Source organism: Rhodnius prolixus, unplaced genomic scaffold (assembly GCF_049639745.1).
Source record: "Rhodnius prolixus isolate KJV_2025 unplaced genomic scaffold, Rpr scaffold_2, whole genome shotgun sequence".
Taxonomy (NCBI): Eukaryota; Metazoa; Arthropoda; class Insecta; order Hemiptera; family Reduviidae; genus Rhodnius; species Rhodnius prolixus.
Window position 1 is genome coordinate 7,538,166 of NW_027411592.1, and position 15,193 is coordinate 7,553,358.

At 31.5% G+C, this 15,193-nt stretch overlaps 2 protein-coding genes across 3 annotated transcripts; one reads left to right on the top strand and one right to left on the bottom strand.

Annotated features, from left to right (window-relative positions):
• Positions 1-2,630: 2,630 nt before the first annotated feature.
• On the bottom strand, positions 2,631-10,481 carry crm (cramped chromatin regulator). The gene is made up of 15 exons (XM_074117553.1): positions 10,292-10,481; positions 9,596-9,706; positions 9,048-9,191; positions 8,681-8,884; positions 8,364-8,557; positions 7,920-8,072; positions 6,921-7,181; positions 6,679-6,840; positions 6,501-6,593; positions 5,960-6,171; positions 5,506-5,840; positions 4,950-5,171; positions 4,752-4,858; positions 4,478-4,570; positions 2,631-3,508 (listed from the first exon to the last, which is right to left on the bottom strand). Exons 1-15 carry the CDS (start codon positions 10,479-10,481, stop codon positions 3,380-3,382), a joined length of 2,610 nt encoding a protein of 869 aa, XP_073973654.1. The 3' UTR covers positions 2,631-3,379.
• A 394-nt stretch (positions 10,482-10,875) lies between these two features.
• BORCS7 (BLOC-1 related complex subunit 7) lies at positions 10,876-14,855 on the top strand. Of its 2 annotated transcripts, XM_074117571.1 has the most exons (4): positions 10,876-11,013; positions 11,103-11,165; positions 11,718-11,823; positions 12,442-14,855. In XM_074117571.1, the coding sequence occupies exons 1-3, from the start codon at positions 10,876-10,878 to the stop codon at positions 11,805-11,807; spliced, it is 291 nt and encodes a 96-aa protein (XP_073973672.1). In that variant the 3' UTR covers positions 11,808-11,823; positions 12,442-14,855. The 2 variants fall into 2 exon arrangements, with proteins under 2 accessions (XP_073973672.1, XP_073973671.1); XM_074117570.1 differs by lacking the exon at positions 11,718-11,823.
• Positions 14,856-15,193: the final 338 nt, after the last annotated feature.

A 15,193-nucleotide genomic window follows, 5' to 3' on the forward strand; every position in this document is an offset into this window, starting at 1 on the left:
TTCATAAATAGTGTGGTGGTAATGCAGCTTTTTACTTCAGAAATGAGACTTCAATAAATGTTTATTTTCAGTTAATATAAATACTCAGTTTAATTGAATAGATCACTATTTTCCAGGTAAAAAGTGCTTAGCAAAATTGATTCAATAATTTTATTAATTTTTTTTCCAAAACTGCTTCTATTATTTTCTTTAACAAAACGACACTACTACTATATTGCACTTATACTTGATTAGCGAAAAAAAATTATTTGCGATTTATTGTTTTATTATAAAGAACATTTTCTGAGTAATTGAAATGTTGTTAAGTAAAAATGGGTTAAAACAAATTATTTTGTGAGTAACAATTGTAAGCTTGAGCCGACGCGCTGAATTGTTAGCAAATTGAATTCTCAGTTCGAGTATGGCTTTTTTAGTTTTAGGAAAATGTGAAAAAAAGCAAAGTGTGAGCTCCTTTCATCTAATTTGGGTGTTGATCGTTAAGACTTGTTTGAAAAAATATGATCTCTTTGTGGTTCTATTTAGACTAAATTAATGTATAATTTACAAGGTTAAAAAAGACATATATTGAAGTAAAATTGCTGAGTAAGTCAACTTTAAGAAATGTGTTTTCTTTAGGGAATAATAATGCAATTGACTCCACTTTATTGGAGATGAGTAAACTGTCTTTGTTACTAAAAACGATCCTTCCGTACGAAACGCCAGGTCTACTTTGGAAATAAAAAGAGGTCACTGAAACATCGTAATGCATAAATCGAATTTCAGAAAAAAATTATGTATTCAATGCCCGTTTCCCAAGCATCCTGCAACATTGATGATTCTAAAGAATTGGTAATATCCTTATTCAGCAGGACCTCACTGTTAACGACTTGGTAGCCAAAAACATAACTTTTCAAAGTAAAATAGATAAAAATAATGTACAACTTCTAAGAATATGTCTTGAGGCCATAACTTAAGAGGGTGGATGCTAAAAACCAGCTTTCTGGTGGTACTTATTCAAAGAAGAAAATGTTCAAACTGTACCTCGCTATGTAGTCTTAGGCGTTTTCTATGCAGGAAAAGCAAACTGGATGAAATTTACAATGAGTATATTTAGCTATCTTACTTGTTTTACCTCTCATAATAAGTAGCATAAACTTAAACGAAATCGCATAAGTTCTTATTAGTCAGTTAAGTATTAATATGGGACTTGACAATTACCTATTTGAAGACAAATTTTCTATTGGAAGTTCTGAAATCATCGATTTGGAGGAGGAGAGAAGTTTCTTCAAATTTGGTGTACTCATAGCGTGTTACAACTTTATTGAAATACTTTCCCAGACTAATAAACAAGGACACTTTTTGGTTAGATCTATATAGTTAAGAACTGCCATAACAGTCTGCATAATGTAATTTATTTGCATAAATATGCAACCATTCCAAATTTGAAGAAAATGCGCCAACTAAAAAGTTTCTGCAAATTTTCTGAATAGATTTTCCAGGTTTTTGTGTTTTGAAAATAGTTTCACAAATTTTCTTGTTAACTTTGTGCGCACACCACATTAGTATTAAATCAACCACTTTTTCAGAAATGTTAATTTAAGAGGGGCTCTTATGGATTGTAAAAGTTAAGCTATCCTGTAATATGACATTTCAGTTTATTATATTGTTTTACCGATTCTATGTGTGTCAGTCTAAAATTTCTAATCAAAGTTCTAAGCACCTGAGTGCATCTGGAGAGAACTTTTTATCGTGAGTACCGACACTAATTTTTTTGATACCGCAAATCACAGAATATTGAGATTAGGAAAATAAATTGTTCATAATTCTGAACTCAAATAATTTTACAAAAAGGCTTTCAAATGGAAGACATATACATATACAATCCTACATTATTTGATAACTTAATAATCTGTTTTACAACACCGCGGCAGCTGGTAAAATTGTTTGGTAATTCAAAATTGTTAAACAATCGTAAAAATGTTTTTATTTTAAATACAGAATCATTCAATGGGAATAAAAATGTCCAATTTTCTTTCACCAAACAAACATATTTTCTAATTAAACATAGTAACATAAGTTTCAGAGATCTTTTTCTAACGTTTCACGCTTTTTGATTAATACATCGGAAAATCAATAAAATTTCCACATTAATGGGCATTTCGGATCCAACCTAATGAGTTATCAGTTTACATTTAAATTTCCTTAGGAAGAGGTAGATTATATTTGTTATTTATTTTTGTTTTTTACCTTAGCCAAAAAGTGGATTATTATTATTATTATATTTACAATATAAAATAAACTGGGATATACACATACATATGAAGACCGTCATTGCTTTGAATAACTTAATCCAATAAGAAACATTGCAATCATTAAATTTCGGGCTCCAACAAGACTGGCAACGAAAAGAGCTTCCCAGCTAATACTAACTAAGTCATAATATATTTTACAAAATAATTGTACATGGGTATATTCAATACGTTTACATCGTTCTGATAAAAACTGCACTACATACTTAATAAATTGAACAATAATAATTGGGTAAATGATCTTTTTAAATTTGCGTTTATTTTACAAATTGAAGAAAAACTAACATGGTGAATTTTTTATTCATTAAAAATTAAATAAAAATTTGTATGCTTTACTGAGTGATAAAACAAAAGTATGTACGATTTACAGTAAATTTAATGTACAAAATTTATTATAAATACGTATTTTAAAAAACTTCATCACAGTTCTAACTATATATTTCTTGCTATAAATCATAATATTTACAGTTTCATACAATTTCATACTTGCAAAACTGACAAGAGATCGGCCATTATTCTGGTAGGTCTGTTTTACCTACTCGCCAATTCTAATCCAATAAATGTACATACATGTATTCAATAATATAAGAATTAATATATAGTGGTTGCAATATACTATATTGTTTGTAAAAAAAAAAAAAAAATGTGTTGGCACAACTTTAAAAAATAATAATAATTCATAAAAATGAACAAAATTTTTAGTTTACTTTTCATTTTCCTTAACGACCAATCTCCTATATTTACAATTTAAAGTTTAATATGTACATCCCAATATAGTGACATCTTTCCTTGAGTGGAACAACCAAAATGAATAAATATCATAGTTACTTTCCATTAAGTAGCACCAAAAACTGTTTCATTATTGCAGAATTATTTTTGAAGTAATTAAGAATTATAAATTCATTAGTAATCAATCAGAATCTGAAAAAGCGATCGCTATAAATACATTTATCGCTTCATTAGTGCTGAACAAAAAACAGGTCAGTGTTTGTGTACACACTGTGAGCTATATTTACAGTATACTTTTTTTTAACATGTGCTTATGTGTTAGTAATAAATATCACTTGAAAGTTGAAAAATTTCTTTGTTACTCATGGTGGTGGTACTGAAATATTATTAGGCTGGTGAGTATTGCCGACAATTTTGGCTGCAAGATCCGCGAATTTTGCTGTATAGTCTAAACTATTTTCGGCCATTAGACTTTGAAAATGCGATTCCACCTGAAATCCAAAAATGAAGAATATTATAAATTAGGTAATGAACTAATGCAAATTAGTCACTCAAATGATGGTACAGGCTGAGTACTGCCGACAATTTTTCAAGATATTTCAACAAATATAAAGAATTATTCAAAGAAAATTATAAAAAGGATTGCGAGAATCCGGAAGACACCAAATGTACTTCTAAGCCGATTTGCAACTGATGGTGGTACAATTGGTGGTGATGACACAGCCCTGTATTTACAAGGAAGTAACTAAAGACCGGGGAAGGCGAGGCGGTTGCCGATCCTCAAAGAAACTTAACATCTGGATTTAGACCAATTGATATTGATATTACATTAGAAGGCAATAGAGGGGCACGTTACAAGCAATTAAGTGTCCGAAATTTTTAAATATCCCATTGATGGTACTGTAGTGGTAAAACAGCGGGCGCAAGCGTATTAATTGTTAATGAGGGAATAAGCTAATATCTAACCTCTTTAGCTCATATTGACGGTAGTAGGTCAGTATTGTCTACAATAGCGTAGCATGGCAACTTTAGGGTAGGCAATACCGGTGAATTTTCAATTTTATTTTTGTAAAATTCTCTTAACGGAATGCAGGTCTTGCGAACATATTGGAAGTTCCCTCGCTGTGAGGTAGGTACTCCATACTCTAAAGCGCCAATCTTTAGTATAATTCTTGAAGTTTCAGCTTCGTTTATTCGTAGAAAATTTAAAAATTCAAAATGATTTTTGTGTCATAGCTGCTTTCCAAGCTGAAATATTCTAAAAGGTTATGTTTTCATGTAAGAATAATATTTTTGGCTCAGCCCAGAACTCTTAAGAGAAGTTACAACATTGCTACTTGTAATATAAGAACTCTGAACATGAAGGCCCACAGAATACGAGAAGAATCCGGGCTAAAATAATCTCTGATGTTGATGCACTTTAATTAAATAATAATAATAAACAATGAGTGTATACTTACATCTGTGGAAAGGTGTGTGTCTTCGGAGTTACCATTAGACTTCACAGGACTCTCTAAATGACCAAGAAAACTGCTCAAGGAGAAATCTGTTACCTACATTAAATGAAAAAAGTAAGGTGAAACACAAACATCATACATTTGAAAGCTGTTAAATTTAACCCAAAAATAGTACTGATATTTTCTCGATACTAAACACATTGAAACATATTTGACTGTTTCAATAACATGCAACAAGTAGTAAATACTGCATGATTTAGTTGTAAAAGAGCTTAACCTCAGAGCTAAGCCATTGGCCTTCTCCTTCCTTAAGCAATCTAGACGGACTCGTTGGAGGGGTAACATCTAACTCCTCACCAGACTTGCTTTCATAGCCTAGAATACCTAACATGAAGTCAGAAAATTTTAATTATATAAAGTGCGACGTAATAAAACTGTGTGAGTACAATAGGAAAGTAAATTATTATTTTCATACCTTTGAATGTACTCGTGAGTGATAAATCATCCGCTGGGATTTGTGGATTGGTCTGGGGAAGAGGAATATTCAGCAAACCTCCAAGACTAGTAGATCCTGCATCACTGTCTATCACCCCAATTTCGGCATTTGGATACAAACTTGTTACGGACCCCGTAGCAGATGTTTGCTCTTGTGGCACAGTTGATGTTAATAAATTTTCTTGCTTATTTTCAATACTGCCTGTCATAAATTATATTTTTTAGACACAAATATTGTAACAATTTTGAAATTTTAGATTCTTCATATTTATTATTTCAAAGGAAATATGGCGAGAAAAATAATTAACCCAAAAATTCTAAGTAAAAAAAAAAAGTCAATGAGAATTAAAATTACCTTAAAAATTAGAATTTCTAAAAACATATACGGATAAGATCAATAACTTTGAGGTATACCAAAAAGTTTATGGAGGAGTAATGGCGCACTATACTGACATTCTGGCACTGCTGATAGAAGGAAACTGGTGCTGGAACTTAGCTACACAGTTTAAATAAAAGGAATTCTGTGTGATAATTACTTGCTATGTCTCCCATAAAATTCTGAGGTACTGCAGCTACATGAGCAGTAACTGAAGCTGAACTAGTAGCACTTCCAGCTGAAAGAGCAGGATCAGTAGTTGGTTGTAGCTTTGGAACTGTACGCGCTAGTCCTGGAGACATATTAACTAAGCTTGCCGCTCCAGGAGCCAGGCCAACATTAAGAGGTCCACTTCCAGCAGAGATAGAGTTGGTGGACTGTTGACTTTGTGTGGGCAACACCTGCAGAGTGACGATCACTGGACCTTGCTTAGATTTTGGAAGAAGAGGTAACATCCGCTGAACCACCACTGATCGTTGTCGTGCCCTACCTCGTCTATTTAACAATTAGATTAGACAATCTAACTAGTCTTGTGACGTTGCCAACCAAAGATAATTGGCAACACTTTTTTAAAATAAATTAAACATAACATGTGTAAATGTTGGTTACTTTACCTGCTACAATATTTAGGTCTAAATTGATGTAGAGCGCTTCGTAAATCTTCTGCTGCACTTCCAGTATCAGAAGGTGTTCTTAGAGGAGCAGGAAGTAGTGGCTGCTTAAAGCCAACCCTCAGCTGATTTGCAGTCACAGGTGCAGAAGTAATTACCTGAGGAGTATCTATTTTCACCAGAGGTATTGGTGCAACGGAGGTAGTGTCCACTTTCTGTTAAGTTACGCAATAAAGTAATTACAGTCTGATAGTACCGAATAAAAACAAGAATGGTTTAGTTATGGGAACAACTTTCAAGTAAAAATTAATTTTGAACTTAAAATTAAAAAAAAAAAAGGATGAATCATTTGAAGACATTTTCCGGCAAATGTAATTACATTTCTGGCGTAATCAAATGTGTATTTTTCAAAAATTGCATATTTTGAAGAACTAACGAAATATGTGATGTGTTTTATGAAAAACAATGCCACAAAAACATAATAATATTTAATTTTATAATGAAAGATATGATTACTTTCAAGTATATAAATTAAGTGAATCACCTTGGGCAACTTAGATTGCTTAGCAGTCTTAGATTGTACCCCTGAAGATGGTTTTACGCTACTCTTGCACACATGTCCACAAGGGCATTCAACCTGGAACTCAAACGAGTTTTTCAACTAATTTTTTAACGGAAGTGCTATTTATAAAAATAAAATAAAAATAGCACACATAGATCACCTTAATTTTATAATGATACAATTTTGCGATTGATACAAGTTTTTTTAAAGCTTTCGACAAATCTACCTCAGCAGCATTCTTTTCATCAGGTAAAGAAGATTGTCCTTCGGTTTTAATTTTGTCCCACCAGTACTCCAATTCAAGAACTCCCTTACTTCCATACTGTTGACAAGATTATTATTTTAAGTATTTTATTTTATTTTTTCGAGGTAAAAAAATGATTTTAATAAAAAAAAAATCACCATTAAATAAAGATGTCCAATCCGAGTGGGAATCGCTAACGTCATATCTTGATTATTTGTAGACGACTGATGCTGCTGATTTGGCATTGGATTCGTCTGTTGCTGACCTGGTGGTTGTAGGAATTGATTACAAGGGTTATCTTGCAATTGTCCAGCACCGTCAATCTGACTGGGATCTACCACTGGACTGTCTAATAACTCGTCCGGCGCAGAACCTTCTCTTTGCCATTTTAAAGCACTTTTTGTCTTGCCAACTTGTAGCTATCAAAACAGAGATGTAGAAGTAAAGTTAATATCTTTGACTTTTACCTTCAAGTATAAGAAAAATAATAACAGAGTAATAATAAATGTAAAAACAATCATTAAAGCTAAAGATGTGGTTAATTTTAATTTCAAGCACACCTTTTTCACAGGCAAAACACTTTGAACAAAATTTCAAGATTCACAAAAGCCATCAATATTTTTCGAGTTTTCGAGGGGGGAAAACGAAAGGAGAAAAGCAAGAAGTGATTTATAAATTAATAAATCATTAATAATATCATTATATTTATTTATATCATCTACGGCCATTAGCGCTAATGATTATAATTTCTATTAGTAAGAAAATTTTTTGCAGCTGTTAAAATAATTTATTCATTTTTTGCAATTGTGTGACGAGGCCGTAGCAATAGTGAACTGAACGTTGTCTAAGTTCTACGTTTGTAAGAAACTTGCTAAGTACTTTGTATATTCATTGCATAATTTTCAGTTCACTTATTTTCAAAACAACATTGCATTTTTAAACAAAGGTTCAAAAACTATAAGATGTTAGAAGTATGAAGACGTGTGTACTAGTTTTTTAGCAACACTCTTTCTTAAACCAAAAATTAAAATTTATTTAAACTTTATTTATTTTTTATTTTTTTTTTGCAAGAATTGGCAACGACCAGATGATGCCACCAAGCACACAATTTTAAAAAATAAGTCATATAAATAATAATTTAACTGAATGTACGGAACCTGCGATAAAAGCACTTCCACTTGAGACGCAGCTGTTCCTATCCTCTTCTCATGTGACTGTAAACTAACTGAACTGCTTGTCACTACTCTTCCCACTGTATAAGTGGTTTGGGTTGGAACTGCATTCTTCTTAGCTCCAACTTTTAGCACTTCCTAATAAGGAAAAGCTATTAGAAACCTACAATTTATTATTTGTGTATGTATGTTTTAAAGTTGAAAATGAATTTGTTCTCAACTAAATAAGGAAAAAAAATGAATCAGCTACATTCTACAGCATCTAGGTTTGCACAACATTTGCTTAATTCGAATCTTTATGTTAATGTAACAACAACAAAAAAAACAAAATCAATCACGCAGGAGTCTATCAATAAAAATTGGTAGTAAAATAATAAAATTAAATTTTAAACAAAATAAAGCATTGTATTACTTAGTATATTACTTTACCTGAGGATTTGCTGTAGCTGCAGCCCACCGGCGACCAAGAACTGAAGCTAAATAGTCAGTGTTTGTGTCAAGGGTAAGGCAAGTACGAACTCTAGGATTATGCCCAACAGATTGAACTCGGACAGCATCTCTGTTGGTGCGGGCGGTAAGAAATACTTCCACACGAGATGGAAGTCGTATTTCTTCCCTATCATCTAAACAAATGTAAATAAGAATGTTAGTTAAATTAATGCACTCAACCTAGGATTTAAAAGATTAATTTATTTAAAGAATGAGTGGGTATATTTTACATACTTTTTTTTTATTGAAAATCTAACCTTCGAAATTATTTAATTTTCTCAGCGCTCGGCACACTGGTGTCTTCACTCGCCAAGCCTTCCCTTTCACCCTTACTTGTGTTGACCCCGAGTATATAAGTTCATTTAATTTTTGAGCATTTTTTTCAGTTATGTGGCCAACTTTTTTACGAAGCTCCCCAAAGTTTATAAGAGCATATAACTCTTGAGTTACTTTATTAATACCTAAATTAAAAAATAAAATAAATAAATAAAAGCCACATTAATAAAGAGAGCTCTTTTGCTTACTATATTCAAATGGATTCTCAATTTGTCAAGCTTAATTAGTTTTTTTTTAATTAGAAAGTATTATTTTTATTTTTAAAAAATTTGAAAAAATAATTCATACTTCCTGGAAAATGAACATATTTGCTAAGCTTATGCCATGATCTGTAATAAAAATGCCTGGACATTTCTCTATTTTTGGCAGAATGTTCTCCTCTTCTCTTTGCACGAGAAGCCATATACTTTTCTATTGCGTAGAAATTTTTGCCTGAAAAACACAAGAAATGTTAGGCGTAATGTTTAACTTAAATTGCCTACAATTTTATATTCAAGTTAACTGAACAACGTTCACGGCTTGCAGACTAACCGCCTCTTAAGCATTTTTGCCGATCTTGGCACTTAACAATTATTCCGATCATTCCAATACTGACACAACCTCAACAGGCCTGCGAAAAACCTAACATTTATTGTTACTACCATGATTTATATGCAAGGGGATTAAAATTTATTTAATAGGAAAAGAATAGTACAGATAAAAGAACAGAAAAAAGGAAGCGTATAACAAAAGTAAGAAGGCCATCACAGAAATGTTAATGATTCGCTGTAAACATAGACAACAAAACAATAAAATTAAAAATGTATTAACTTTTGCATTGCAATTGAAAGAAATACCATGCTCATTGAGTGCTTCGAAGAAAGCTGCTTGGTCTTCCGGAGACCAAAGAACTGGAGCTCTTCGAACTCTTCTTTTTTCTGCCACAGCATGGTCTTCTTTCACTTCGTCTGAAATAAACGAGAAGAAAAAAATATTATAGTCGAACATCATAAAGTGGTGAATCCCTGTAAAATCAACAACAAAAAAAAAGAATTTTTTTCCAAAAACTTCAAGAATACAAACAAGTAAAAAATAGATTAATTTACAGATTAGTTTAAAGAACTTCCAAGTTCCTAGTTTTGTTTTCGATTTCTGGTTATCAGGCCAATGTAATTAATTTTAGAATTAAGCAAACAGAAAAAAATAATATATTAATAGTTAATATAATTAACTTTCAGGACAAAATTTATCGGAAAATGCACAATTTTTTTTGCGTATCGCCTCCATTTTTGTGCTTCGTATTTAAAATAAATTTTAAATCTTGCTTTCAGAAAATGAAAAAAGTATTGTAACAGCTACACTTTAAAACGAATAAAGTAAACAAGTAATTTGTTTACTACTTTTTTTATTTTATTTTAACCATAACGTTTATTTTCTGGAACATAACGTTAACGATGTGTCCCTTTTACAAATTTAAAATGGAAGGAGCAAATATGGATGATTTCTCTAAGCAAACGAAAATGGAGGTCGGGTACTCATTAGTAACTAACTACCTTTTTTATTGTTGTTTCCATTTACTGCTGCGAGAGCAGCTTCTTGATCTAAACGGAGTTTTTTCGACACCCTAGCACTAGTGCGGAGTTGAATCCCACTAGATAAAATCTTTTCCTGTGGGCTTGATGAATCCTCTGTTTTGGAACCACCCGAATCGTTAGAATTGCAGTTGAAGTTCGTGGCATCCATTCCTCGCTAAGACGTGGCAACCGTCTCGCAAATGAGTGCACCACGATCATGTCACTAAATTTACAGTATTAACAAATTTATAAGCGAATCCGAATGTAAAGGACTCGCTGGAAAACTGAATAGTTGTGATAGGGTGAGACGAAGATGTCGGGGGACGACCCCATTTGTAACTGTACAGCTTATTTTTAAACACTCACGACACGGAATGAAGAAAAAGAAATTTCCGAGATAAAGCACATTAGAAGGCTACTGCCAGATAATTAGGGTTACTTCAATAAAAACTCGCACGAAGTAAAATATCAAATTATTCAAAGTTGACACAGTACGGGCACATCACACCATTCGATTAGATGTTTTCATAAACACTGAGTAACCTTCTAAACTGTTATCAAATATGGCATCAGCATCTAGTACATCAGCAAAATCACTGTTTGCAGAATCAAAATCTCGGTTAGCAGATCGAGTACAGAACAATGTTAATAATATTGCTTCTCTCGCACGTCAGGTGCAAAGGGGATCAAAAACGTCTGAGGTATTTGCTTTCAGTTTGTATAAATATTTATTCTTGTCTGAATAATTAATAATAATATCTATGGTAACATATTATGTTTTCCGTTTTAGATAATGATGAGTTCTGCTAGAAGTTTTGCTGGCCAGGAGCATGTTATAGTAAACACTGAGAACGTAAGTCAATTTTTCATCCTTATATACAAACAGAACTTAACCCTCTCTAAATTTGTTTTATAGAATTAGAATTATAGAACGGATTGGGAATCGAACTCCTTGCCAACGATTCAAAGCTAAATCCAGTTAATATTTTTTAATTTCTTCAAGCATTGTATTGAGCTACGCATTTAAGGGTATAAACTTGCATATTTCTTAATTAACATTAATTGATGATTTAATTTTCTTAAATAACCTAGTCATTTGAATGAAATGTACTTATTCCAAAACTGCAGTATCAGTGAATTGCACCGTATTCTAAGAATGTCCTAGATATACTTCTGCTTTTTTTATTAATCACGTCATTGCAGAACCCGAAAATGCAGTTTTAAATTATTAATTTTTTTTTTTAATTCGGCTACAGTTAAATTCATATCTGACTTATCCAACTTATCTGACGCTTGCCAAATGCTCCTTTGTGCACCATTATTCGCCAATGCGATGTTCACTATTGTTCTATTAAAGTACTGGATTTCATTTGTTTAAGTATTAATCCGTGCCACTTCTTCCCAGTTATTTCTAGAAACTAAGAGCCAATCAAGCATTTTGATGTTTTACTGGCTTGCAGAAGTCCACTTCAGCTCACTACTTCAAATTCATTAGTATCAAACCTGTACGGGTAAGTTCGTATACTGTTTTTACGATTGCCATATTGAAGGAATAACTGTGCATCTCCTATCACAATCATAAATTGTTTCTATGTTCATCTAAGCCGGCGCCTTTTTCCAATGCATCTCATTGTGTTGGGCTGTGAATACATTTTTAGTTTACAAATAATATTGTTAGGCATCTTTCAAATTGTACTGAACTAATTTCGTCTGATAATTACTATCTTTTTGTATTCCGGTACTGGGTTTGATTCCAGTATAGACCATTGATAAAAAAAATTGATATTAATGTAAGAAATTGTAAATATTTTGAAGTAAAAAACATGTAGCATTAGTAACATTTGAGGATCTATTATTGCTGTTGTTGACCCTCAATTTTTTTTTTTTTTTTTTTTTAAATTGTCGACCCCTAGAACGTTGAAATCGACTCCAGGAGGTTAATACCGACCACTTTTGTAACTCTTTCCCAAAACTGTCGTTTCGTTATTTATGAAAATAAAAACTGTTTAATGTTTAGAAGAATGAAATATTTTACAAACATTTGGGGTTTAGAGCTGTGAACCTTCAGAGAAAGTAGTGTGTGTTCATACCAGATTTTTTTTTAGTTTATAAAAGAAATGTGTTCGCAGAATCTGAAGAAGATGCAGCAATTGATTGATAAGATGAACGCAGATCTTTTATCAATTTCCAAAAGTGCCTCGTTAATTGAAGCTGCCAAAGAACAGACTGCTGCAATGCAACGGTGATGTTTGTGTTAGGCGCACTTCATCAAGCTGCGCCTCTCCAATCATTTTCCAGTCAGTGGAGGGAGGCTGTGCAATATTCATGAAATTATGAGAGAATTTAGGTCTTGAAGTAAAGAAAAATTATTTTTTCCCATTTCTACCACATTGAATGTTATGAAACGATAAATTTAAAATTTTCAGATTGTTTAAAGAAATTCTTCTTCGGTGTATTATTTCCGATAACCAGCGTTGAGTTCATATTAAATAAATTGAGGCATGTTTTAATAACAAATATGTCCAGACTGACAATTATTTTAAATAGATCTAAAGTAATAACATAATATTCCATTAACTTCAGATAGTACATACTATTGGCTTTTACAGTTATTTATTTCCTCATCATAAATATAGGATAAAGCGGTTTTAATTTTTTTTTCGTTCTGGACTTGAGTAAGACAAAAAGTATATTCTTTCCCTCAGGCCATTTCAACAGTGAACTAATAGATTTTTTTTATGTTGCCTACTTTATATTTCTGAATTTGACATCTAATTCATTATGAGATAAATATTATTATTATTATCAGAACAAATTTGTCTAATAATTTATTAATTGTTTCTCAAAGTAATAGACTTTTAAAGTACTAACATTTGTTACCCTTGTTTAAATGAAGTATTTTTTTACGCAGTGATATTGCAACATATTTTATAAGTTTAAGTGTTCCATTTGTACGTAGCAATGTCGGTATGAGAAATGAAGGAATTCCTGAAGCATGGGAAGGTAAAGAGGTGCCAAACGCTATTCAAAGTGAGGTCTCTAAATATTTTGGGCATCACAACAGTGTGTATTCTGGCTCACGTCTTTACTACAACATAAGCTCTAGATTTACTGTTGTGTCAATCATTTTGATTTCGAAATTCTTCATATCCTACTTAATTTTTAATGAAAAAGCGGTACAGCTTCCATTCCACCCATTATCACTTGAAAAAACACAAATCTCTTGGAGTAAAACAAATAGGTGTGGTCACACCTTATTTTTTTGTATTTTTCTTAATAAAAGTGCCCAAATTTGTACAGCCTCTCCTGAACAATGTCTGAATCAAAATTTTTTGAGCCTTAAAATGTAAATACATTTCATGTGTACCAGCGAGAGTGGTGGTTATGTATAATGTAAACTTTTACGTTCTCTCTGTCTGTAGTAATGTATTTGAAAAATTCTGGATATGTTCAATTAATACTTTTTGAATTAATAACAATGCCGAATTTTTTCAATTAGTAACATTGAATCACCAATATTATTGTGTTGACCAATTTAATAGAGCGTTTTCAGTAACAATCACAAGAATAAGAGACCTATTTCTTTTCCACATCCAATTCAAGCTAGACCAGTCATCTGTTTACATTTACAGATCTGAATAGATCTAAAATAACCCTAGTAAAAAAAAAAAATAACAAAAAAATTGTAGTGTACATTGAACATTTTTACCTCATTATATTACTTCATTTGAGATATAACATTGTAAACCGCACAATTTACAAGTTCTAGACAAAACTACAAGTCTAGACAAAAGTAGTTATCACAATATTAATATTTGCAAAAGAGAACATTTTATTTAAAAATAATTGACAGTAAAATAAATATTAATGAAATTTTGATTTTAAATTAGGTATGTCCTGTATTGGAAATTACGATTTCTTCACAGTATTGCTTCGCAATTTAGAAGTTCACTTTTAGAACTTAAAATTGATTTCTTCACTTAAGTTAATAGATATGAATGATTTTTTTTTTTAAACAGCGTGTAGCACATTTTGATTTTTTCCAGATGCCTTTGAATGTAGAAGTTTAGAAGGTTAGGATATTAGAATATGATTAAACGGTGCTGGACATTGTTTTCTGTACAAAATGAGATTTAGGAAAAATTCATTATTGTTCCCGTAGATATTTTTGGTGACATAAATTTATTAATTTTGCAGTTTTCTCAAATGGTCAAATATTTATTTTTTAATGGAAGCTTTCGTAAAAACACTCACAAAATCTTATGTATCGCAATAATTCTGTAAAATTGTAAATTTTTGTTAAATCAAATAGTTTTTATTTCTTCTTTATTTATCTTGTTATTTGGAGAGTGCAAATCTTGAAAGTTATTAGTGATTGCATTGTTTTTACTTCGTCTTTCTCCAATATTTGTGGTATTAAATTCAGATTTTTCAGTATTATTAGCTAGCTGTCTTTTATGCGCTTTTTTCATTACTTCAAAATTGTAATGCATTCAAAATTGTAAATAAATTGAATTTATAATAAAGGTTTATTTCAATTTAATTAATTCAATATTTTCAATACTACTTCAATTTATTATTTATTTCAATATTAATCCCTTAAGTGGAAAATAGATTGATCACTCCTTCAAGGTGATTATCAAATCAATAGTGAGTTATACACATGCCTTTGAATTAGAAGTTTAGAAGTGCCTGCAGAGGTGGTTGTGGTTGAATTGGCCACTCTATTTGGTTTTTACAGGAAATATAGATGTTTCATTCGCTTCATGAGACTTACCTTGGACGTTATTTAATTACCAAGAGTTTACCTTTGGCACTTAGTAAGTACATATTACTTTATTGAATCCTAATTAATGCGTATGAATTAATTTTCATGAATTT